A 25,196-nucleotide genomic window follows, 5' to 3' on the forward strand; every position below is an offset into this window, starting at 1 on the left:
CCACTTATTGGAATTATGTGCTTTAGGAACTCTTAAAACGGCGGACCCCATATACTACCTTTATATGAAGCGGAGAGGGCTGCGGATTTACCAAACGATCTTCTTTATGGTTCTTCTCATGAAAAAATGTAACCTACATCTGGCCTGAGGGTAAGTAAATAAACAGCAAATTGGAGTTTTTGGCTGAACTATCCCTTTAAGTTCCTCAAGCCATTCAGCCACATCTTATCTTTTTGGATTACATCCGACTTCTTTACAATGTTAAACGTCTTCTCATGCTTAACATGGTCAACTTGTCAAAAAACGAGTTGGCGTATTACATAGTATTTCTGTGCTCGATACACTCCCCCATCGATCGTACAGATTTCGGAAAGTTTTTTTCAAACATATAAAACTGTTTCATAACAATTTTTCTTAGTCCCTTATTGGACAATTCTCCCGGAAAAGCATGCGGCACGCCCACGCAACAGCAATGAGAGCAGGAGAAGGAGCATGCGCAGTCGTCACTTTCATCTGTGTTCAGGAGAGAGAGCCTATGTTCGCGAAGTTCAGGTGTTTGTTTGATCACTGCATTTGGGTGATGAATGTTATATAAACTGTGGATATAACGTTGGTTTTGGAGATCCTTTGAAACTGATATATGGAGCCGTCCCAGTGGTAAAAGATACCGGACATGAACCGCATGCGGTGAATAAAACTGATGTCTGTGTTTTGTTGGCAATGGGTATGCACATGCTTTAGTTCAGCCGGCCCCTTCCCCCCAAACGCGGCATATGTTTTCGGAAATAATCGTACAGCTGCTGTATGTATCTTTTATAAATGTGATCAAACTAAATACTCTTCGAAGATACAAAGTATGCAATACTACTCTATAGGAACTCAACATTTATATTAGATTGGTAGAATGGCCGCTTTAACAAGTTGGGCACACAAGCATTTGTCAAAAGTTAAAGTATGTGATAACACAGCTAAGGTAACAGCTTTGTTTCATATGCATAATAAATCATAAAGAAAACTGTATAAAAAGTCTTATTTATCTATGGTCAGTTTTAACAAGGCTTATTTCTGCTGTGTTTCTCAATCACTTTTAACGTTTACTTTGAGTTTGGATAAAGCACATAGTGTTTTACATCATGTTTACTGTATAAGTTAAGTGTCTATGCTGATTCTATGCTAAAATCCATACATAATGCAAAAGTCACGAAGTTGTAAAGTGCAGACCTTAGCTTGAACCATGCTGTCATTCAAGGCCTTCTTCAGTGCATTAGTAAGTCCTCTAGGGAGATTCTGCTTCAGAATACTGTCTAGACGACTCCTTCGTAACTGTATGGACAGCACTGTCACAGACACAAAAATAAAGAGTCAAGGTTAAATGCATGTAGTGTAAAATAACTCTTTTTTCAAAGCAATATCCGAGTGAAGCAACAAATAGACTTTATTGATGCATCATAATGCTATTTTGACTGTTTGATAAAAACAGTAAGGCATCCCAGTGTTGTTCTGGTCCTATGAATTTCTATTAACAGTACAGTTAACAAATCTTGTTCAAACTCATTGTTGGATCAAACCCGCTACTCATCACACCACTTCTTATCTTTAATCTTTAACAGTGTTGGTATTACAGTCTTCTGTGGTAGTGTGTTAACCTTTCACAAAATTATCAAACTTTTTTAAGAGATAAGCATTCTCTATATGCAAAAGCCAGTATAAAAGAACATCAATTAGTTTCTTTATGATGGCTTTAATACTCCAACCTGTTTTTATCCACATTCTGTCAGTGATGTTACATCCGAGCGGTGTGGTGTCAGTAACAGGAGCTTTTGGTGGTCCTGCAGTGTATCTTGCTGGGGTGGTCTTTGTGCTCTGTGAGGTGGACAGGATTCTGTGTTTTGTCCTTGTAGATTCGTAGAGCGAGGTTGAATTTCTGTTAGATGTTTTGGTGTTGCGTTTGGCACTGGTTGAACCGGTAGTGCTGGTTAACTCTGTGGTTGTCGGAAAGGAAGTGCTGGCTGGTGTAAAGGTATTGCTGGTAAATGCTGATGGTTGAGAGACAGGGACCTCAGGTCGTTCTTGTTGTGTGTCCACATCTGCGACTGATGCTCTTTTGGGGAAATCTTTGATTCTCTGCTCTGGGGAGTATATGAAGGAATCGTTGCCTTTAACGTGAGGGTCTGCAGATCTAGGTGTGACCAACAATGACATCAACTCGGACTCTGCAATCACAATTATAAAATATATAAAGATATTATTTACAATAATACTGATGGTAACAAAAGATGAAAGAGAACGATGGAAAGAGTGTTGATGAGATGACACAAAAAGTATTTACATTGACATTATAATTGCCGATATTAATGAAGATTTTACTGAAGATGATGAAAATGAAACACAATAATTACAATATACTTCTAAACGTACACAAATTGTCTTTAGACATACAGTATATCGGATTTTCACTGCACAGTTATCATGGCATCACAAACAATAGCATCACTATTGTTATCACTGTCGAAGCATCTGATTACATAAATGTATAAATACAGTAGATGAGTTTTTAAAGTTTAAGAGTTTAATAGTTTAATGTTATTTCAGTGGCTAAAGCTGCATTTACTATTTCAACGCAGGCATTTAGAGCTGCATTCACACTGCCACTGATTCTGTCACCGTGTTTCGCTGTGTCTCTTGCTATAATAATAATGTGTTCACACCAAGAGCGAATTGAATAAACGTGCAAGTAAATTACATACAAAGTCAATGCAAAGATGTGAATAGACACGCATTTGTGCTGAGCGACTTAAATGAACTGGGCGGTGCGATATTCGCAAGCATTACACATTCATTTAAGGCATAAAAATATACTTAAACATACTAATTTCCACAATCCACATTGGCTCTCGAATCTTTCAATTACAGAAAAAAGAGACACTGAAGTACAGTACTGCGGGCCTATTACAAAAACTGCAACTGGTTCAAAACGCGGCAGCTCGAGTTCTTACACGTACAAAAAAGTATGAGCATATAACCCCGGTTCTGTCAACCTTGCACTGGTTACCTATAAAGCATCGCATTAACTTTAAGATCTTGCTTATTACCTATAAAGCCCTACATGGTCTAGCGCCGCAGTATTTGAATGAACTTCTATTGTATTACAGACCACCACGTACATTACGCTCTAAGGGGTCCTGTCAGTTGGTAATACCTAGAATTTCAAAATCAAGTGCAGGTGGTAGATCCTTTTCTTATCTAGCGCCTAAACTTTGGAATATTCTTCCCTGCACGGTCCGGGAGGCAGACACACTCTGTCAGTTTAAATCTAGACTAAAGACTCATCTTTTTAATCTTGCATACACTACACCTCCATAATATTAATCCTCAGAGGATTTAGGCTGCATTATTTAGATCAACCGGAACCAGGAACACATCCAACAACAAATGATGTACTTGTTGCATCAAAGAGTGCAGAACAGTACTCTACTCTCAGCCAGTCTTGTCTCTTTGTTCCAAGGTTACCGCAGGATGCAGTTCATGCCCAGACCTGATGGCAGAGCTGAGAATGGGAAGCGGTGACCTGACAAGTGCTAAGAGGATAGAGCTGGATAAAGGACGCGACAACTTTGTTTTTTTCTACAACATTTCAAATGCTATTAGATTGTTAATGATAATCTTTAATTTTTATATTTTTATTAAGCCTTGTTGTGCAAGCACTGATGAGCTTGTGCAGAGGCAGCAGCTTTTGCCAGAGGGGAACTGGAATCCCCTGGTTGGGCCTGGGTTCCCCTGAGGTTTTTTTTCTCGATGGGAGTTTTGGGTTCCTCACCACCGTTTGCATATTGTTTTGCACTATCTGCCTGGCCGGGGGGGCTGCTTTAGAATTCATACTTGTATTAAATGTGTCTCATGTACAGCTGCTTTGTAACAATAAAAATTGTAAAAAGCGCTTGAGATGATGTAACTCTCTGCTGTGATTTATTTTTAAAAAGTGACTCAATCTGATCCTGTGTTTGAAAGAACAGAAGTAAAAAATGTCCCTGGTGTTCAATGACCTTCATCTTGCTCCTTCTCTGTGCAGTTGGCAGCCTGTGTCTATGAGCAAACAGTTTTCATTTTTTTTAAAACATATTTCACAGATTCTATGTAAATTATAATTTTTACTTCAGGTTTCTTCATTTCCAGGTTAATTTGCTAAAGTTACTCTACTATGAATGTACAGGATTTAATCTGTCTGTAATCATTTTTTCTAGCAGGTTTTATTTTGGCTGGCATTGTATACAGTTACATCGTGTCTACGCGGCCAGTGCAATGCAACAAAAGACAATAAAACCCATTATAATTTTTTATAAATTATATATTTTTTTAAGGCTATGCCATAGTTTGACAAGGTGTGTGGGAAATTAAATATATGTTCTATAGTTTTAATTTACTGTATACCTTCACCATCCTTTTTAATGTATTATTGGAATGTGACATGTCCTGCTAGAAATGTTTTGTCCTGATAACATTCTCAGAACGTCCCTGCTGGTTTCGAAGAGATTCCCTGAATGTTCCGATATGTTCACGATGAGGACTTTTTTAAAGGGTGTGGGGATGTTATTTGGTTGACCTTCAGAGAACATTCAGGACATTCCTTGAACGCATAGGGATTTAAAGGTGGTATTGGTTGTAAATTTGTCATTACAAAATATGCCGGAATTTTACTTTCGTTTTGTGGTTTGTTCATTTTACTAAAGTTTGGTTGAATGTTCACCGATTCCCGGCCTCCTTTCCCATTCTTTGAACTTGCTAAAGTCCCCTAAAGGTTCTTCAAATGTTATGGGAATGTCCTATAATAAAGGTCCTCTATACGTTCAGAGAACGTCCTGAATAGTCTGTGAAAGTCAACCGAATACCGTCTCCAAACCCTTTAAAAAACTTCACATCATGATCATCTTGGAATTTTATGGGAATGTCCCATAGGGGACGTTCTGAGAAAGTTCTCAGGACAAAACATTTGATGGGCCTGTTGTGGGGTCTTGCTATCTTCTTAGTAGTTGATGATTTTTTATTTTGTTCAGTAAACCACAATTTCCTCTTGGTGGTGAAAATGTTCTCAAGGGATGTGCTCATTGACAGGGATGATGGGCCGTCTGTGCTGTGCATTACTGCCCAAAATCAAAGTCTACCTTGATCTTCAGGAATTACATGAAACATAGACTTTAACACCAGCTGACTTTGACACAGCTTTTGACAGATTAGTGATAAGATCTTGGGATTTAAGGAAAACACTTGGAAGAATGTCTGTAATCGAACAGATCTCGACACCATTGAGTGCCATAGTAGGGAAAATAAATATGGGAGTCAATGGGGGAAGATCTGCTCGCTTACTGACATCCTTACAAATACAGTTGTGTTCAAAATTATTCAACCCCCACTGAAATTGATTGTTTTGGTCGGTTTGACATTGATTATGATCATTCAGTCATCCTGCTTACAATTAAATCAAAGAGGCACGTGTAGGTCAGACAAATATAACATAACATTTATAATGAAATAACCACAAATGTCTTTTCTGAGCTCACATCATTATCAGTTTTATTCAACCCCCAAGTGACATTCAATATTAGTACTTAGTACAACATCCTTTTACAGTTATAACAGCTTTTAAACGTGAAGCATAGCTTGACACAAGTGTCTTGCAGCGATCTACGGGTATCTTCGCCCATTCATCATGGGCAGAAGCCTCCAGTTCAGTCACAATCTTAGGCTTGCGCACTGCAACTGCTTTCCTTAAGTCCCACCAGAGGTTCTCAATCGGATTTAAGTCTGGTGACGGCGATGGCCACTTCAAAATGTTCCAGCCTTTAATCTGCAACTATGCTCTAGTGGACTTGGAGGTATGCTTGGGATCATTGTCCTGTTGAAAGGTCCAACGTCTTCCAAGCCTCAGGTTTGTGACGGACTGCATCACATTGTCATCCAATATCTCCTGGTACTGAAGAGAATTCATGGTACCTTGCACACGCTGAAGCTTCCCAGTACCTGCAGAAGCAAAACAGCCCCAAAGCATGATTGACCCCCGCCATGCTTCACAGTAGGCAAGGTGTTCTTTTCTTCATAGGCCTTGTTCTTCCTCCTCCAAACATAGCATTGATCCATGGGCCCAAACAGTTCTAATTTTGTTTCATCAGTCCACAGAACACTATCCCAAAACTTCTGTGGTTCGTCCACATGACTTTTGGCATACTGCAATCGACTCTTCTTTTTCTTTGGGGACAGCAAGGGGGTGCGCCTGGGAGTTCTGGCATGGAGGCCTTCATTACGCAGGGTGCGCCATATTGTCTGAGCAGAAACTTCAGTACCCACATCTGACAAATCTTTTCTCAGTTCCTCAGTAGTCTCACGGGGACTTTTCTCCACTCTACGCTTCATGTAGCGCATAGCAGTCGAAGTCAGCATCTTCTTTCTGCCACGACCAGGTAGCGTTTCAACAGTGCCCTTTGCCTTGAATTTGCGAATGATGCTTCCTATGGTGGGCACGGTGGCTTAGTGGTTAGCACGTTCGCCTCATACCTCCAAGGTTGGGGGTTCGATTCCCGCTTCCGACTTGTGTGTGTGGAGTTTGCATGTTCTCCCCGTGCCTCGGGGGTTTCCTCCGGGTACTCCGGTTTCCTTCCCTGGTCCAAAGACATGCATGGTAGGTTGATTGGCATCTCTGGAAAAATTGTCCGTAGGGTGTGAGTGCGTGAGTGTGTGTGCCCTGCGATGGGTTGGCACTCCATCCAGGGTGTATCCTGCCTTGATGCCCGATGACTCCTGAGATAGGCGCAGGCTCCCCGTGACCCGAGGTAGTTCGGATAAGCGGTAGAAAATTTACAGCATTGGGGGTTGAATAATTTTGAACACAACTGTATATTCCTTGGTGTTTAGTAAATTTATACAGGTCTGAGGGTGAGTAAATTATTTTGGGCGAACTATCTTTTTAAGGACGTTTTCCTTGCCATTGTCACTTATGGCTTTCTCACTATTGAATTTGCAAGTCACTGTTCTTCATAAAGCTACTTTGGAAAATGTGTACTGTAAATAATTTATACCGTGCAAATTAAATGACTTGAATAAGATTATTGTATTTTTACATTTGCTTTTGTACATCAAGTCTGTGTTAAACACACACTCCCACAGTCATTAACAGTATGTTGGCTTTGTCTGGTCAACATGATAATAACAGCTTCGGCAATGCCTTTGTGACACTTTCAATGCTCTTTGTTCTGTTAAACCGGCTGTCTGAAGAACACTGGCAGGCATACGGCCCTGCAGCGGCATGCGGGGATGAGGCACCGCTCTGTGCTTTGTGATATAATGACTTGTGGATGATAAAACAGCTTTCGGAAAAGTAGTTTTTTTAAATGGAAGTGGGGATTAATAAGCTGTTTGTGCTATTCTGCAATTTGAAGTGCTAGACCTATTATGTATTGACACCGAATGTGTTTCTACATGTTCGTGTATATTCCCATTCATGGGATGATGGGAACAGCAAAGTTGGCGCGGGACAGTGGGTAAACTAAGAGCAGACTTTGGGTTGAGCTTGAAAAAAGTGGTCAAAAATCTGCAAACTGCATGCTTTGAAACAAACCTGATAGGGAGGTATGGTTGCTGACCAGTTCAGAAGATGAAGACTCAATTCTCTCCAAAGATATGTTTGAAAGCAATTGATGTGTTTCATTATTACTTATGACAGGATTCTCATGTGACACTTTTGGTAGCTGATGTTTCGTAAGCATTTGGTCCGTCCCGGCCAGCAAATTGAGTATAGAGGAGAAAGCTGGTTGTTCTCTGTTACCCTTCGACAACCCTGTGGAGTTTGTGTGGACTGCAGACAAAGGACTCTCATCCTTTGTAAGAAAGGATGGTGAGGTGGCCACATCCAGAAATGAAACCGCTGAGCCAGACGATTCACGACTTTTGTCATCTAAAAAGAGAGAAAGAGGATAATGAAGCTATCCTGAGAGAAATAAATCATCAATGACAGTTTTCTTATTTTGAGGAAAACTTTTCAGGCTGTAATTTTCCTTTCCTGTTTCACAAGATTGTTTCCTTTCATAATACAAATAGATTTTAAATGCTGAATATGCTGAAGCATAATGCTAAAAATATGTGACAGACAAGTCGATTTTTTATATGAATGTCAAAGGTAAATGTAAAATTTCCATAAGACAGAAAAACACAAATGAGATTTCTTAAATATCTTAATTATTTTAACCATTAATCAAATTAAAGGGAGTAAATGGAAATCTCTTGCATATAAGATATTTCTCCTGAGAAAAAAAGAGCCAGAAATGTCACAAATGTCTCCATTAGTTTCAGAAGACATTCTCAATAATGTCAAAAATGTAGCTCAGATTTGTCAAGTCTGCTTTTAAATGTCAATATTATGGAACACCAAATGTACCTAAATACAGATCATTTGACCTCTACAATCTAAATTCATTTTAAACCTCCATTTTATTTATGTATTTTAACAATTGTCTGACTTGTTCCTACTTTCATTTCAACCAAGAAATTATACAAGAGGCTCAGACTAAGTTGATAAATTACTTAATTACTTAAATCAAACATAGAGCTATGAAAGACTAACGCTGAGCAATAGAGTTTTCCTCTCGGTTGGACTGAAATGTTCATAAACTCCATCATAAAGTATTTTCTATGTTTATCAACCATATTATATTATATTGATTAATAATTAATTTGATAGTCATGAAAAGGATAACAGCATCACAGCATGAGGATTTCAGTTTGTTTTGTTAGGGCCATGGACAGCAGACATCTGCTACAAATGCAACTAACCATATAATCATGAAAAGTTAGAATGGCAAAATAAATATGCTTGTCAATGTAAAGGGAAAAAATATTTTGATGTAAACAGGTTGATGCAAATGCATCTCACATTTTTAGTCCAGTTCCAGGGTAAATTGCAGGACATTCCATAATCTTCAAAGACATGAACAAAACTATACAAGGGAAAAGAAAGTACATTAAATCTAGGCAATATGACTTTTTTGGACAGAATATAAATCACAGGTGCAGTAAAGTATGTGTGTCACCCTCAAACTGAAAAATAAATCAAGCGTCAGAAATTCAGATTGATATGCTGACTGAACAGAATCTCTTCACATTTTCACTGGCACTCTTCCACGATGACTTCCTTAGCAGTTTGTCCCTGTCGCTCTGACATCCACAATATCTGGAGGACAGAATGATTCATTCATAGAAATCTGCACCCTAAATAATCCACAGACTGTGCAGACTCAAGCAACTTCATACTGTACGCTGAATGGACATGTTTCACTGCAGCAGGGCTGTTCAGCTCAGGTCAAGAAAGTCGTGCACACCTTCATCCCAACTGTAATCAAAAACACTTATCGGACATTTTCATATAATTCTGATGACCTCAATTAACCTATTAAGATGTATTTGTGGAGACCTTTCCAGGACAGAAGATAGCTCTACACTACAGATTACAAGAATGTTTTTACCATAAGATTACAAAAACCTCCCAGCTTACAAAGAACGTTCTTAAAACATTATGTGTAAGTTCTCTCAGCTATCCATTTTTTTTGCAGTAATGTTAGTAAAGCATTTAATCAACATCACATTTCAAATGCAAAATGTCCTAAAAGCATTGATTTAAAAACAATATTCTTACATTTTCAAAATTATAAAGTGTAATGTTCTAATAACTTTCTCACACCCAAAAATAAACATTATTAATACTTTAAAAATGTTGATCCTTTTCTTCCTGAACTGAGTGTGATTTTTTTCGATCGATTTTCAGAGTGAAATGGAAATTCGAAAGAGAAAAATAGGGAGGACTCAACGGATGCTCCGCCCAAGCGTCTAACATACCTCATTTAAGATGGATAGTCAATATAGGGTGGAAGTGCATTTTCAGGTTTAATAGGTATACACATGCATTTTATTTCATGTAAAACCCGGCCCTGTATGTTTTTATTTCAGTGGGACTTTAAGTAAAGGCTACTTTCGAAATCAAATATTATCCAAAATGCAATTTTCAGAGCAAATACTATAATTCAGATTTAATAGAAACTGCCTCAGATGTTTCTCCTAGAATGAGGAACTAAAAATAAACATACATTAGATATATTAATCTTGCTGTATAAAACTATAAAAAGACTATTCAGCATATCTCAAATAATCTGGTTTTGGGAAGATTTTCTAAGACATGCGTCCAATTAAAATCGCTGCCTTTAGATTGTAGATGTCTGGTATCTTTTCAGATCAAGCACAGTTTGATGCATTGTTGGGATCTTAAAATTGCAGAGACACATCTGAATATTATGGTACTAGGAACATCTCATATTTCTCTAAATTGGATGAGTCTTTTGTTTATTATAGTACTTGGCTTATTACATTTATATTCTGTGCGATTACAAAGTTGTTTTATCCCGAAATACTGAAGCTTAGCAGCATTTCTTTATCTAGACCTCGGTACTGACCTCCCAGCATGCAATGCTTTGGCAGAAGTAGCTGAAGCAGAAATGCAACACTAAATGAAAGATGACCGAAAGGTATGAAGGTAAAATCATGCCTAAAAGATTTGCCTGCACAGGATAACATTTGAAAAAGCATACATTGCAAGCATAAAATAAATTTGCAATCGCAAAAAAGTTTGTAAAGCTGCAAGAGAAATATTCTTGTTTTTTGCAGCATTGTAACATTTTTCATAAGCGTATTCGTGTGTTGTAAAAGGCTAACTTCATATTACGTCAAAAAAATTATGATCTGTATTCTTCTGACCTCTTTATTCTTCTGACCTCGCTTAAACTTTTGACACGTTTTATGCGCTGAAATACTGCCAAAAGCATTGCAAGTCTGTAAACAGAGGTGTGCGTCCAAAAACAATGGTGTCATGAATGTGTATGTAAAATCTTTGTGTATGTAAAAGTTGCAAACGTCTTGCCTACGCAGGAGAAAACTGTTTCTTGCAATAACCCGATGTTTACGGTTCCGTCTCGCTTGTATCTGCACTTACAGTTTGGGCAGGATTGTCTCACTCATTTGGGTTTGCAAGCGTGAGTGGGGAGGCGGGGCTACCTTCTTGTCACCAATCAAATGAGGTTTCTGACGACTCATTGTTTTCTCTTATCTGATTGGTTCAATAACATGTCTGTCAAGCAGACATCAGAAATGGTACTTTAATGCATGCACCAAGACAATAGAAGAATACAGATCATTATTATTTGACGTGATATGAGCTTGCCGTTTCATAACACTTGAATTACGCTTAAAAAAAATATATATACGATGCTGCAAAACTTGTTTTCTTTCGCTTGCAGCTTGATTTCTACCTTTACCAAATTGTTTTGGGAATGCAAATTTATTTTATGCTTGCAAATCTTTTAGGCATTATTTTACCTTCATAGAAAGGCTACATAACAAGAACATCAGATTTGATTTTGTTTTTTGATATTGGAATAAAAGCACCCTGTAAGTAAACTGTCATTATGTCAGATTGGTCTCAATGTGAATTCCAGTAGTGAGCAGAATTTGCATTTGCATTTGCAGGTGATCTCCAGGTGTTGGTAAATTGTTGTATGCATCTCTCTCGGAGATGCAAATCTTTGGAGATTAATAACTGTTCGTGCCAAGCCCAGCAAGAGCCACTCTCTTATAACTGATGTCCATTACCCCCTCCATACCCGCAGCCCTGTGTACTGAAAAAACACAAACAAATGTATAAATTCTGTTGCTTATTTGTGTGCCAATCTGTTCACTTACCAAACCTCAAACAGTGGCTACGCTCCATTAGAACAACAGTGCACAATACCTGAACTGACTTCCATTCAATGCTGATTAATATTATGCTTACAGAAGCAACCTAGAACATTTAACAGTTAAAGAAATTCATTGGTCTAATCGGTCTAATTGTTCAGCGTAGAAAAGACATTGATGTTTTTGGTTTGGAGTTTGCACACACTCTGCTTAAGTCTAAACTAAAGACTCATCTCTGTAGTCAATAATACACCTGCTGTAATTTAACTCTACCAGAAATGCAAACACTACAGAATGACATCTACGTTAATATCATTTCATTTGCTGCCACAGTCATCCTCAAGATATTTCACTCAAAATTACCAGACCCATAACCACCCTCAGTGTTCAGACATGTAAACTCGGAGGAGGTAAAAAGGTGACAGCCTTTTTAAGTTATTTAGAACTTTCATAAAAAAAGAAAGGTCAAGAAGCAGATACAAACTTTACAAAAGTAATCCAGGCGGCTCCTGACGACATACTAATGTATCGAATTGATCGGTCTCTAAAATAATTATTAAATATCATCTGTAAACTCAAGCCTCTGTGACTGAGACTTCGGACGAATATCAATTGCACCCAAGTGCCTTACTCACTTAGAAGGGCAGAGATCTAGAAGTTGAAATTCGAAAGGGAGACTGCCCACTGTCACTCATAACATAGCCGTTTCGATTTGAATAAATATCAACACCATTCTCTCTTTGACAGACACTTTGCTTTCGTCCCTTTAAATAAAATGCTTTACACAGGCGCAAACATGATGCGTGATTATGTTAGCTGTTATCTTAATTCTGGTTTGCCAAACTAATCCAGGTGCTGGTCCAAAGACGTTTCAGACGCTAGAGAGTAGACGCCCCCCCACAGATTCACATAAATGACCTATTTTTGATTCAAAATGTTGAATTTCGCTAAAAGGCGAACAGCAAAGGACATACTGTTCCAGCTAACACAAAGACAGAACCTTTACACGCACAACTTTCCCGTCTGTATTGTTTCTGTCAGCATGATGTGCTCTAATAGTTGGAGGTCACACCTGTAGGGTTTAATAGATCTGGACTCATGACCAGAAAACTCTGTTTGGCAGTTATACAAGCACCCTAGAAAGCTTCATTGTTCTGAGTTTTGTTACATACGCTAAAGAACCGTGAAGGTCATGGTGTCCCTCTGTCCAATGAATCACACCATTGGCTGACACACTACCTCATTTCCCTGTAGGGTGTGTGTGTGAATATTTTCCTCTGCCGTTTATAATAAACTGCACTCTCAACTAGACAATACTTTTTGCACAGACAGTTCTGCAAAAACACAACTCACATGCTAGAAAAAAAACGTGTGATGTCTTTATATATCTCAGCTGTTTCTCCTATGAGATTCGAGAGCAAATTAAACTTTGTTCCTACTAATAGGCCTACTAAAACAAATGCCTTCATCGTCTTGTTGTTCATCCACACACAGCTCAAGAGTTTATGGTTAAAGCTACCAACGTTTTTATAAATGGTTAAAATGTTGTAAAGGCAGTCGGAGGCTTGTATGGTGCTCATCTCAGCTCACAGCACCTTGTATCGTGTTTAACAGCATCCTTCAGTAATGTGTTGTTGATCCTAGTCTTGACTTGGACCACGTCCCACACATTGATGATCCATGCAATACAACCAGTATATCAAAATCTCTACCTAAAAAATCCTGGCCTTAATTTAATATTAAGCTCCATTAAGTCATGAAACTTCGAAGTTTAAGCACAATAACCCGCAAGCTATTATTTCTTATAGATAAAATGTTCTCTATCACTTCAGGGAGGACAAACTTGCTGGCTTGAAAATGAACTAATGAGAAGGTTTGTCGCACATATCATCGTCTTCATTTCGACTGAGACCCTGCAGTCAGACGCCTCTAAAGACAACACTCACAAAACCAAGAGCTCTATGGCAAGAAAACAGCAGGCATTAGATTAATGGCGTACCCAGGCAGCTGAGAGGGGAAAATAAAAGTGCTGCTCAGCTGTTTATTAAAAACGAAGCCCTATAGAACTGAGGTGTAAGTATATAGGCCCTTCATCCATGGCTCTGCAGACACACAGGACTGGAGCACATGCTGATTTTTAACTTCAATAATTGGACCCCAAAGAGGGAAACTCATCTTGTGACCAGCGATCGTTGACATATCAATAATGAGGTTGGGTAGCAAACCAAAGAATGACCTCAGTTGTTAATATGATGTAAAGGTTAGGTTATGCGCGGATGACTCCATATTGAATTTGCACAAACAAGCACAGTCTGCTGATTTCACCATATGCCTATATCACATTGCTATAATGTCATTTTCACAGTCTTTAAAATGTGTGTAGGTTTAATTGTGGGTATGCTATTTTACTTTCAAGACAATTCAGTATATTAGCATATCGTCGAACATCATTTTATTTTCAATCACTCTTTCTATAACTTTAGCCGCAGTTAGGGGTTAGTACACTAAGTACACACTTGCAGTGGAAACTAGCTCAACCTTGATCTCCCAGAGAGAATTCCGGTGAGGTACAGAACAACTGCATGGAATCTGTGCCACAGTACACTGACCTAAATAATATAAAGAATCCATCAGAGCTTTAGCCTACTTTCTTACCTTGCTGAGTTTCAGAGTAGACGAAGCCTGAAGCAGTCAGATATCCTGTGAGAGTGAGTGCAGGATATCAATGTGACCACTGCAGACTTTCACAACTTCTGTAAGCAAATTCCATGACTTTTCCAGGTTTTTCATGACCGTACGAACCCTGCATGTATATATAATGCATTATAAAGAGTTATTCACGAGTTTACCTATGCAGATAATAAACGGTTAGCAGAAGTGTAACAGGTATGCGTGTTTGGCGTGCTGTCCGGGGAGCGGGCTCCGAACTCGCCGGTTCCATCTGAACCCGGAACACTCCCCCCGCTAGGGTGAGTGTCCAGAGCTCGGAAACGGCCCGAACCCAGAGCAACCCCCCGGATTCTGCTAACAGGGGAGTTCGGGGAAGGAGCTGGGGAGGTGGGGTGGGTTTTAGAAAAAGAAGAGATGTCGCAGGTAAGATGTCTTGCTTATTTATGGGCTGGCTCGCTTAGCAGGTAGGGTGGAAGCCATGATTACTGATTGGCGAACCAGCCGGGTTTGATTATATGCTCCAGCTCCTCCCGAACTTTGTTTATAAAACATCATTTCACGAGTTTACCTATGCAGATAATAAACGAGGCTGCGTGGTGTGCGAGTGGGTAGTTGATGTGAGCTCCGGCGAGAGCGGATGGAACTGCGGTGCAAGGGATGACACTCTTGATGGGGCAAGTTCCTGCTGTGACGTGGATGATAGCTGGCCTGATGAGTTGAAATAGCTGGGTTGGAAAAGGGAACTGATTATTTGTGTGAGAGGGTGAGTTGGCAGGGCGAGCCCCCTGTGGGGGGGAAACTTGGGTAGGAAGGGCTGAGGAAGGTTGTGACTGCAGCGGCAGAGCACTAGGAAGAAGCACGGGCCCCTGCGGGGGCCGTCGCTGCGGCGATACTGGCTTCGGGAAGGAAGGTGAGTGGGAGGATTTGGATAATGGTTGTGACTGCTGCAGCAGAGCACTGGAGGAAGCACGGGCCCCTGCGGGGGCGGTCGCTGCGGCGATACCGGCTTCGGGAAGGTGACTTGGAGGGACTGGATAGTGGTTGTGACTGCTGCGGCAGAGCATGAGGAAGAAGCACGGGCCCCTGCGGGGGCGGTCGCTGCAGCGATACTGGCTTCGGGAAGGAAGGTGAGTGGGAGGATTTGGATAATGGTTGTGACTGCTGCGGCAGAGCACTGGAGGAAGCACGGGCCCCTGCGGGGGCGGTCGCTGCGGCGATACTGGCTTCGGAAAGGTGACTTGGAGGGACTGGATAGTGATTGTGACTGCTGCGGCAGAGGATGAGGAAGAAGCACGGGCCCCTGCGGGGGCGGTCGATGCGGCGATACTGGCTTCGGGAAGGTGGCTGGGAGGAATTGGATTAAGGTTGTGTCTGCTGCGGCAGTGGACGGGGAGGAAGCACGGGCCCCTGCAGGGGCGGTCGCTGCGGCGATACTGGCTTCGGGAAGGTGACTGGGAGGGATTGGATAAAGGTTGTGACTGCTGCGCCAGTGCACGGGATGAAGCACGGGCCCCTGCGGGGGCGGTCGTTGCGGCGATACTGGCTTCGGGAAGGTGACATGGGAGGGATTGGATTGTGGTTGTGACTGCTGCGGCAGAGCACGGGGAGAGTATAGAAAGCATTGGCCCCTGAGGCTTCTGATGAAACGCTTTTGCTGCGTTGGATCGTTGGGGGGAAACAGGGCTCTGGCCGAACTGGGGGTGGCTGGGGATTTCTTAGATGGTACTTAGATGAGTCTGGTGATGAGTGTCCGGTGGGCTTCTCTGATGAGGGCACGGTCAGCCCTGATGTAAGTCTTGAATGCTTCAGATGACCAGCGTCCGAGCGCTTGAATCTGACTAGTGAAAGGCCCTTTTGTGCGGCTGTAGTTGCTGCGCCAATGCGGAAGGAATGACTAGAGAAATGGTCTGCTGGGATGCCGGAGTGGAGCAAAACTGACTTCAGGTGTTTTTGGAACCAGAATCGTGTGACGGGTAGGTTTGAATCGTCTACGAAGAGTGGTTCGGATGGTGATTTGACTTGAGATCTTCTAAAATGGAGGTAGGCTACGAGGGTTTGGTATGGCTGGAGTGGAGTTTGAAGATTGAAGATGTAGATAAAATGTCCTCTTCTGCCTTGGTCTGTCTTACTTTGCTTGATGAAAGAGGAGATTGATTCTGAGTCGAGCACTGATAGATCTGAAAAGTTGGGATGAATTGCGGGATCGTAATTTGCTGTGGTGGGTATTTCCGAACATCGGAGAAATCCAAAGAAAGCCAGAATGAACATGGCATCTAGCGTGCGAGCTGTATGTTTGGAGTGGTATCCTCTGCGAAGGGTTGTAATACATTGGCTCAAAATTTCTATAGTGATGGGTTGTCTGGCATCTGGGAGGGCGGGTCGGGTTCTCTGGATGCCTTTTATAAGCATGGAAGCTTGAGAGCTGGCTATGACTGGGGAAGGGGCATTGAAAATTAATTTATGGAAAAATTGGATTCCGCTCAAGTATCCTTTAATTGAGCTTGCTTGAAGAATTTTAATGGTACTTAGGAAGGAGATAAATGATGTGATGGAGAGGAGAGAGAAATCTGGGAAGGGGAGGTTATAGATGTGATGAAATACTTTGAAGTTTCTCCAGGCTGTGAGATAATGCTGTATGGTCCTGGGGGAGACAGCTTGAATGATGACGTCGAGTGAAACGTCCAGCATGGCTTTTAAAGGGTGATTTAGATGAAGATCAATTCTGAATAAGGAGGTACAGGTGTTGGATAGAGGTCCGCATCCGGCGCTAGCTGACTGAATTTCTGAAATGAAAAGCGGGACAGTGCGTCAGCAATCTGATTTCTGGACCCGGGGATATGCTTGGCTGTTAGAATGAATTGATCGCGTGCCGAAATCCATGTCAGGCGTCTGAGAAGGGGCATTAAGGTGGTTGAGTGGGAACGTCCTTTATTTATGCACTGTACCGTTGCTTCGTTATCGCAATGGACCAATATGCTGGAGGCGGACCATTCTTTCCCCCATAACTGAGCTGCTACTACCAATGGATATAGAAGAGGAGAGGGCTGATGACGCGAGATGCTGCGGTAATGTTGCGAGTTGGGGCGGCCAGGTAGATGCGAACCACCGTCCTTGGTAAAATCCCCGAAACCTACAGATGGGGCTGCGTCGGTAAAAAGGCGGATGTCGACGGGAAGAGACAACATGTCGTTGTAGAAAAAAGATATGCCGTTCCATGATTTAAGGAATTCGATCCATAAACTTAGCTCGTCGCTGCATGAGCTGGTTATCTGAATTAAATCGTCTTGGACTTGAGAGATACGCGGCTGGGACGGAGTCAGGAGGCGAGATGATTAGAAAATCGTCTAAAAGGTGGATGAGAAAAGGGATGTTGTAATTGTTGGATAGGATCCAGCAAATCGCTTCTGATAACATGTCAAAAATTTTTGGGCTACTTCTGCATCCGAAGGTGAGGCGGACGGAAAAATAATATTTTTCGCGCCACCGAATGCAGAATAGATGCCAAAAGTCTGGGTGAATCGGCATTACTTTGAACGCGGATTTGATGTCTACTTTAGCCAGCCAAGCTCCGCGACCGGCTTTTTTAATCAGGGTGATGGCTTGCTCAATGTCGTGGTAGTGTAGCGAAAATTCTTCGAGCGGGATAAGACTATTAATGCTTGGGAAGGGAGCTCCGTGAGGCGATGAGAGATCGAATATAAGACGCTTTTTTCCCCGAGAAATTCCGCGTGGCTATGCCTATGGGGCTGACGCGGAAAACCGTGAACGGTGGTGCGGAAAAGGGGCCGATCAAAAACCTTTCGTCGATCTCTTTTTTGACGAGGAGATCTACGGTCTCGGGCTCGGCTAGCGCGGACTGAAGGTTAGGGCAGACGAGACTGTGGGAAATGGAACTCGCAATGGCAGGATTGAAGCCTGATGAGAAACCGGACACAAGGTATTCTGTAAAGGAAGGGTCAGGGTGGTGTAATAGTTCGGCAGACAAATGTAAAACATTGACAGGAGTCGAGAAATAATTTTTTGATTTTTTAATTGCAGCTTTGTAAACGGGGCAAACAAGGCGGGCATGGGCGCCGCCGCAATGGTTGCACACGTGCAAGTACCGACACCTCTGCCTGGTGCACCGTCCTGTATTGAAGCTGATACAAACGTCGTGCGAACGGGTGTTGGAAGCTTCTGAGGTATTTAGATCTAGCAGGCGCGGAATGTGACCGGTTGAAATGGGATGAGGCGAGACTGGGCGTGGGGGTATGGAAGGAGTGACCAAGGGGCAAGCGGTGGTGCTGTGTGCCATGGATCGGCACACCGCGCATGAAATGTTTTGGCAACCCAAAAACACCCTTGTAGTAGAGTAGGCGGGGCGAGACCGTGGTTCGAGTCCGGTGAGTAATTGTGAATTAGGGCCAGCTGTGCGCACACCGGACTCGAATCACGTAGGAGATAGGGAGCATATAAAAGGAACGAGCGACCGGACCGTCGAAGAGAGAGGACCGGGCCCGAACCTGTTTTACGTTTGTATTTGTATCTATATTTATATTTATATTTATATTTGTTATTTATGTTATTTCGCCGGCGGTCGTCCGTGAGGGGCCGCCAGCTGTTATTATTTATATTAAACTTTGTGTTTAATGTCTACCGGTTCCCGCCCCCTTCCTTCCTTTTAATGAATCATATTACATTGGTGCCGAAACCCGGGAGGAAGGAGAGACATGCTGTCGGAGAGTCCTCGCCGCCGAGGGGCCTCGCGGTGCCGGAGAGTTCGGGCAGCGCGGACGAAGGGCGTCCTCCAGTGGCTGCCCGAAGCGGTGGCTCTGGGAAACGGAAGTGCACAGTGCGGCCACCGTCAAACCTTCGGTGGAACGGCGACCTTTGCTGCCGCGCCCCTGGGTCGAGGTGGGGTGGCTTTCGTCCAAGCGGGAGCGGGGGAGTTGCCGCCGTCCGCCAGAGGCCGGAGCCTGCGTCTGTCACCCGAGGGGGAGGAGCAGGGGGCGGAAGCGCCGAGTGTGGCCACCGCCCGCCAGAGGCCGGAGCCTGCGTCCGTCCGCCCAAGGGGGCGGAGCAGGGGACGGGGAACCCGCCCCGACTCCCAGATTAAGGAGGAGCCACCGCCGGCCGCCAGGGGCGGACGGTCGAGCCGTCCGCCGAAGCCCCAGGGCCACCGCAAGGCACCGCGAAAGAGTACTCCGGCTGGTTGAGGAACAAGCGGCAGCATGTCAGGGAACCGGACTATAATTTTTTTTTTTTCTCTCTCCCCTCTCTCTTTCCGGTCGCTCCGAGGGCTCCCGTCTCCGTTGTCTCGTCTCGTCGCTGCATACCCCCCACCCCACCCCCCCCGAAGGAGGGGGAGGGAGCTTGCACAGTCGCGGGGGTTCCCCCGGCCTGTTAGGGGTGATGGGGGTATGTAGTAGAGTAGGCGGGGCGAGACCGTGGTTCGAGTCCCGGTGAGTAATTGTGAATTAGCGCCAGCTGTGCGCACACCGGCCTCGAATCACGTAGGAGATTGGAGCATATAAAAGGAACGAGCGACCGGACCGTCGAAGAGAGAGGACCGGGCCTGAACTTGTTTTACATTTGTATTTGTATTTATATTTGTTGTTTATGTTATTTCGCCGGCGGTCGTCCGTGAGGGGCCGCCAGATGTTATTATTATATTAAAATTTCGTGTTTAATGTCTGCCGGTTCCCGCCTCCTTCCTTCCTTTTATGGAGGTTTGCTACAACCCTATTATGTAGCTCAGTGTCCAGTGCTCCCCAAGGTTTGCTTAGCCGGCTGCTCAAGTTCACATCCCGATTGGAGAGTGCGAGTCGAAGTCCTGCGACTGTCCATTTCCCGATGGCTGGGATTGCTGAGTGCGCCGAGGTGTATGATGACGCCGGTGAGGAGGAAGGGAGCCTAACCTGGCTCTGTACGGAAGAGCGGTTGCGTTTGGAGGCTTGACGAGTCGGTCGGCTTTGCTGGCGGCCTCGTTCTTGCTCTGCAGGTTGGGATGTAGCTTCCGGGCTGAGGATGGAACGCTGACGAGCGCTCGAAGGGGCCGGAGTATCTTGCTGGATTGGACTGTCGTTAACGACGGATTCGTGGGTCTCAGACATGTTAGAAACAGAAGAGATGTCGCAGGTAAGAGGTCTTGCTTATTTATGGGCTGGCTCACTTAGCAGGTAGGGTGGAAGCCATGATTACTGATTGCGAACCAGCCGGGTTTGATTATATGCTCCGGCTCCTCCCGAACTTTGTTTATAAAACATCATTTAAAGGGTAAAATGCATTATAATTCTTCATAATGTGTTTTGTAATGCATTATATGCAGTTGTAAAGAAGTTTAACCAATTTAAAATGTGTAGTGTAACAATGAATTGCTAAGTGTTATTTATTAGCACAAATAATTATTTATAGGACATTCCAATGCATTAAAAGGTGCATCACAATGCTTTAAAACTACTTTTACAGTGCATTATGCGTACATTTTTCAAGGACAGTGTTACTCAAAATCCTGTCATCATTTACTCACCTTCGAGTTGTTCCAAATCTGCATTAATGTCTTTTTTCTGATGCTTATAACCAAACAGACATTGACTACCATAGTAGGAAAAAATACAAAGGTAGTCAAAAGTGCCCCAGAACTGTTTGCTGTCCTACATTCTTCAAAATGACTTCTTTTGTGTACAACAGAACAAAAAAATGATGAAGCAATTTTTCCTGCTTTGGGAGTCAATGGGGGACAAGATCTGTTTGGTTATAAGCATTCTTCAAAATATCTTTCTCTGTGATCATCAGAACAAAGAAATCTACACAGAGTTGGAACAACTGAAAGGTGAGTAAATGATGACAGAATTGTCATTTTTGGGTGAACATCCCTTTAATTTAACAATCAGTTTCTTTATACCTGAAGCATAAAAACAAAAAGCTGTTAGCCACTTTTTATGTTGGTCAAATAGTCTTTGTGAGCAATTTTTGGCCAGAAACTGAAATATCACTAAACTAAACCTTATGCAGATAATCAAAAGTCTGACAACACGACACGTACAGTAGCTAGCAAACACACATATTTGATGGTTAATAAATCACATGATCATTCCATTCCATTTTCTACCGCTTATCCGAACTACCTCGGGTCACGGGGAGCCTGTGCCTATCTCAGGAGTCATCAGGCATCAAGGCAGGATATACCCTGGATGGAGTGCTCACATGATCATATTACCACAAAATCATGCAAGTATGTGTAATGTTTATCTTTGTGTTGGAAAACAATAACAGCGTACAGTACATGTAGGTCTATATCTAGAATTAGGGAGAACACACAAGTGTATAACACTACCGCATGACATAACAAGGATTGTTTGCATGTTCCAGACAGTAACAGTACAGTATCTAATTCCTTATTTTTCGCTTCTCCATCTTACAAATGTATTTGTCTGCATAGTGACAGAAGTTGGACTGCAGGCTATGAGAAGCCAATCATACACAAGAAAGATCAGGCCTTCACTGTCCAATCCCATTAAATAAAATACTGAATGGCAGCAAAGCATGACATGACTCCATCTGGATGTATCACACCTAAACGCCTCCACCGAGCGCATACAGCTCACTCACCACAGAGACAAATTTCATCTGATCCAGGGAGCTGTTAAAATTTCCTGTACAGGACATACTGTGGTTTCCCCCAGACAGTGTATTTTCAAACAAATTAATAGTCTACTTATAATTATCTGAGAGAATGATGCATGCTGGAATATATTACGTTACAGTAGGCGCCATCTTGAAAAGTACAGTATTATGTTTTTGTTACTTGTCCTAAAATTGTGACCAATTGTCATGGACTGAGACAGCCAGACTTGATGATACAGGATTGTGATTTCAAAAGTTATGAAGTCCAAACTTTTCGAAGTTGAACCAATAATGTATCTGAGGCTGTAACTTGGACATTCTTTCTCCTATCAGTACAAAACATGGTATGCTTCATCAACACATCACACTGGGGTTCTGTGCCAACCTATAGGTCACGAGATTTAAAAAAAAGCTATTATTGTCACGATTGAATGATTGGCCTGTCCGCCATTTAGAAATTTGTTATACATCATAATATCTTTTTCATTATATTGTATAATTTGGCACGTGTCATTTAATTAATGTCCTGAAGGTACCCTTGTAGTTTCAAGACAGGGTCACCGTGCGTTCGTGTGGTTGGTGCACTTCAGACCTCCACAACCTTTCGCTCTTCTAGAAGGTCCTCCCGCCGCCATTGGAAGCGGTGTGCTTGTCATGGACCTCCTGAACCAGCGTCTCGTCACTTCCCAGAGTCTGCAGTTAGTTAGTTAGTTGCGTTCGAGGTATGAAAGGCCAAATGGGCCAAAACCTCACGCCACCACACCAGCCCGAGCCTACTGGAGTTGTTATTCACAAGCTTCCCCTGGCCCAGCAACTGCTATGGGAATTCGACCCCCTGTTCCGAACCCCCACAGAGATCGTTCCAGAGCTCGTTTCCCTGTCTCCCACCCCTGAGTTGCTCCCCTTAGATCCTGTTCCAGAATGTGTGCCCCTGAATCACATTCCTATATGTTTGCCCCTGGAGCCCGTACCAGAGTGGGCAGTGATGGCATTGCCTCTAGCCTGTGTCTGGAAGGCGATCATCCCCAATGACTCTGAGGAATTCGCCTCAGTTTAGTTCTTGATGTATCCTGCTCTAGTTGAGTTTAATTTGTGTTCAAGGAAGATTAAAACCTTTGTTTTCGCCCATTTGTGTGTACATCGTCGTCTGCAAACCACGTTCTGATGGATTTGGTGAAAGTTGCGGGTTCGACACCTGAGAGGCACGTGTTTTGCTTCTATATACAAAGTGTATGTTGTGATTTAATTCTCTGCTGTTTTTTAAACTATCCGTTGTACACATATGTATGGTTCTTGTGGCTTTGCTCTGTCATACAGATCTGGCCTTTAAAAAATGTGTGTTTTTTTCATGCAGGATCCGGAAGATGATGATGCAGATTTCCGCAGTACTGGTCTGACCTGTTTGTTGGAATAAAAAAAACTGTTACATTTCCCAGAAGATCCACAAGTGGCATGTTTTAGGCCTCATTGCGCTTAGTTATTTAGCTGGATTTAAAATAACATGGGAACCTGTAGTTAATAATCATATTTTCGTTTTTTAATTAGATTTGTAAATTAAATCTGTTTTATGTGTGTTATAATAATTGTGACCCTGCCTGTGATTTCCCGGTTAAAGTCACAGAATTATGAGATAAAAATGACAAAAAAATTATAATTTGTTTGTATTGCTGTAAATGGCAGATCACAATCCTACCTTTAAGATGTAGTATTCAAAATTGTATTTATGACATTACAAACGTGAGAAATTAATGATTTTATTGACACTACACTGCCAAAAAATACCGGAACCGGAATTCCTTAACATAGATTTTTTTGGCCTAGAAACACCTGATGGTTTTTGTATCGATCGTTTTAGAAACAACCATTTTACCACTAGAAAGCTAAAACAGACCATAATATTGAATTCGGCAAGCAAAATTCAGGTCAGTTTGGTGCAAGGCCTGACTCTTCCAACTTTTAGCTGAATGGGTTCTTCTTTCTGTGAAGATATGTTTCATGTCATAAGCTAAAGTTAAGAAAATGGTAGGTTTTACGCAAACTATTTCATATCAAAGTGTCAAAATAATAATTTAGACATAAACCGAAAAGTAAATAATGATCGAAAGACTAAAGGTATACAATTATGTTAACAATTACTTAATTATGAATATAAATATTTTAATATTTAAAATTCAATGGATTAAAGATGGATTTGCCATTATTTGTTGGCAGAATGAGCTGTAAATGCATCATGAGCAGAATAAAACAATGATGTCTCAGCTTCTAGATTAACAGAACTTTGAAGTTTCTTTGATTAATGTTTATCAAAAACAAAGCACATGAATAAACTTGATTGCTTAGCACTGTTATCTTTGAGTCCTCGCAGATTCCTCAGATGGAGTTATTGTTCACAAACATTGAGCCAACTTATCCAAGCATAATGCTTGCATTTCGTTGACAAGAACATGTAAAATAATCACATAATCACTATGTTTAGCCTATGTATGTTCTATAAATTCGCTAAAAGGGGCAGTCTGCTTTATTAGTGGCTTTTTCGTTCACTTTGCGCAAGATCAAATGAGTTCTGTATCACTGCATAAGCATTTGTATTTAAAACACAGGATATAATGGCCATGTACACACTGTAATTTAGTATTTTTATTCATATTCAGTGTTTCCCCTAGGTTTACAGCTTTGGGGGGGGTTGGTTGGGGAAAATTGACGAGAAATCATTTCCTTTTTATTCTTTATGTGCTATCTATCTATCTTTCTATCTAGTCACATACATTGATTGTCTGGGAGGGTAATGCTTTGTAAAATTTAAAAAATGTTATATATAAATATAAATAAATGTATTTAAATCTTTTTAAAATTGACTTTGGCAAATAACCTTTGTTAAATTTATAGAAGTATTTGTTAATATTAATGGGCCAGAGCTTAAAAAAGTAAAGAACTATAAAAAGATTTATAAATACTAACAAATATATTGCTCATTCATTGTTCGTTAATGTTAGTTAATACCTTTATATGATAAACTAATTTTAAATGGGCTTTTTTGTGAGACGGTTTAATTTCTATGATGCATTTATTGGAGAATAATCCTGTCAGACGTGGACGCTGTTGTGAACGTCATCACGTGACATTCCCATACAACACGGAGCCATCTGCATAGCGTATTA

At 41.8% G+C, this 25,196-nt stretch overlaps 1 protein-coding gene across 3 annotated transcripts in view; it reads right to left on the bottom strand.

Moving 5' to 3' along the window:
* Positions 1-25,196, bottom strand: part of kiaa1549lb (KIAA1549-like b) — an 85,343-nt gene that overhangs the window by 55,604 nt on the left and 4,543 nt on the right. For all 3 annotated transcript variants that reach the window (XM_056766764.1, XM_056766763.1, XM_056766762.1), the window contains exons 2-4: positions 7,607-7,942; positions 1,755-2,213; positions 1,222-1,337 (exon numbers count right to left, since the gene is read on the bottom strand). In XM_056766764.1, the coding sequence (XP_056622742.1) occupies positions 1,222-1,337; positions 1,755-2,213; positions 7,607-7,942 (911 nt within the window). The remainder of the gene's footprint in view (positions 1-1,221; positions 1,338-1,754; positions 2,214-7,606; positions 7,943-25,196) is intronic.

Source organism: Triplophysa dalaica, chromosome 14, assembly GCF_015846415.1.
Source record: "Triplophysa dalaica isolate WHDGS20190420 chromosome 14, ASM1584641v1, whole genome shotgun sequence".
Classification (NCBI taxonomy): Eukaryota; Metazoa; Chordata; class Actinopteri; order Cypriniformes; family Nemacheilidae; genus Triplophysa; species Triplophysa dalaica.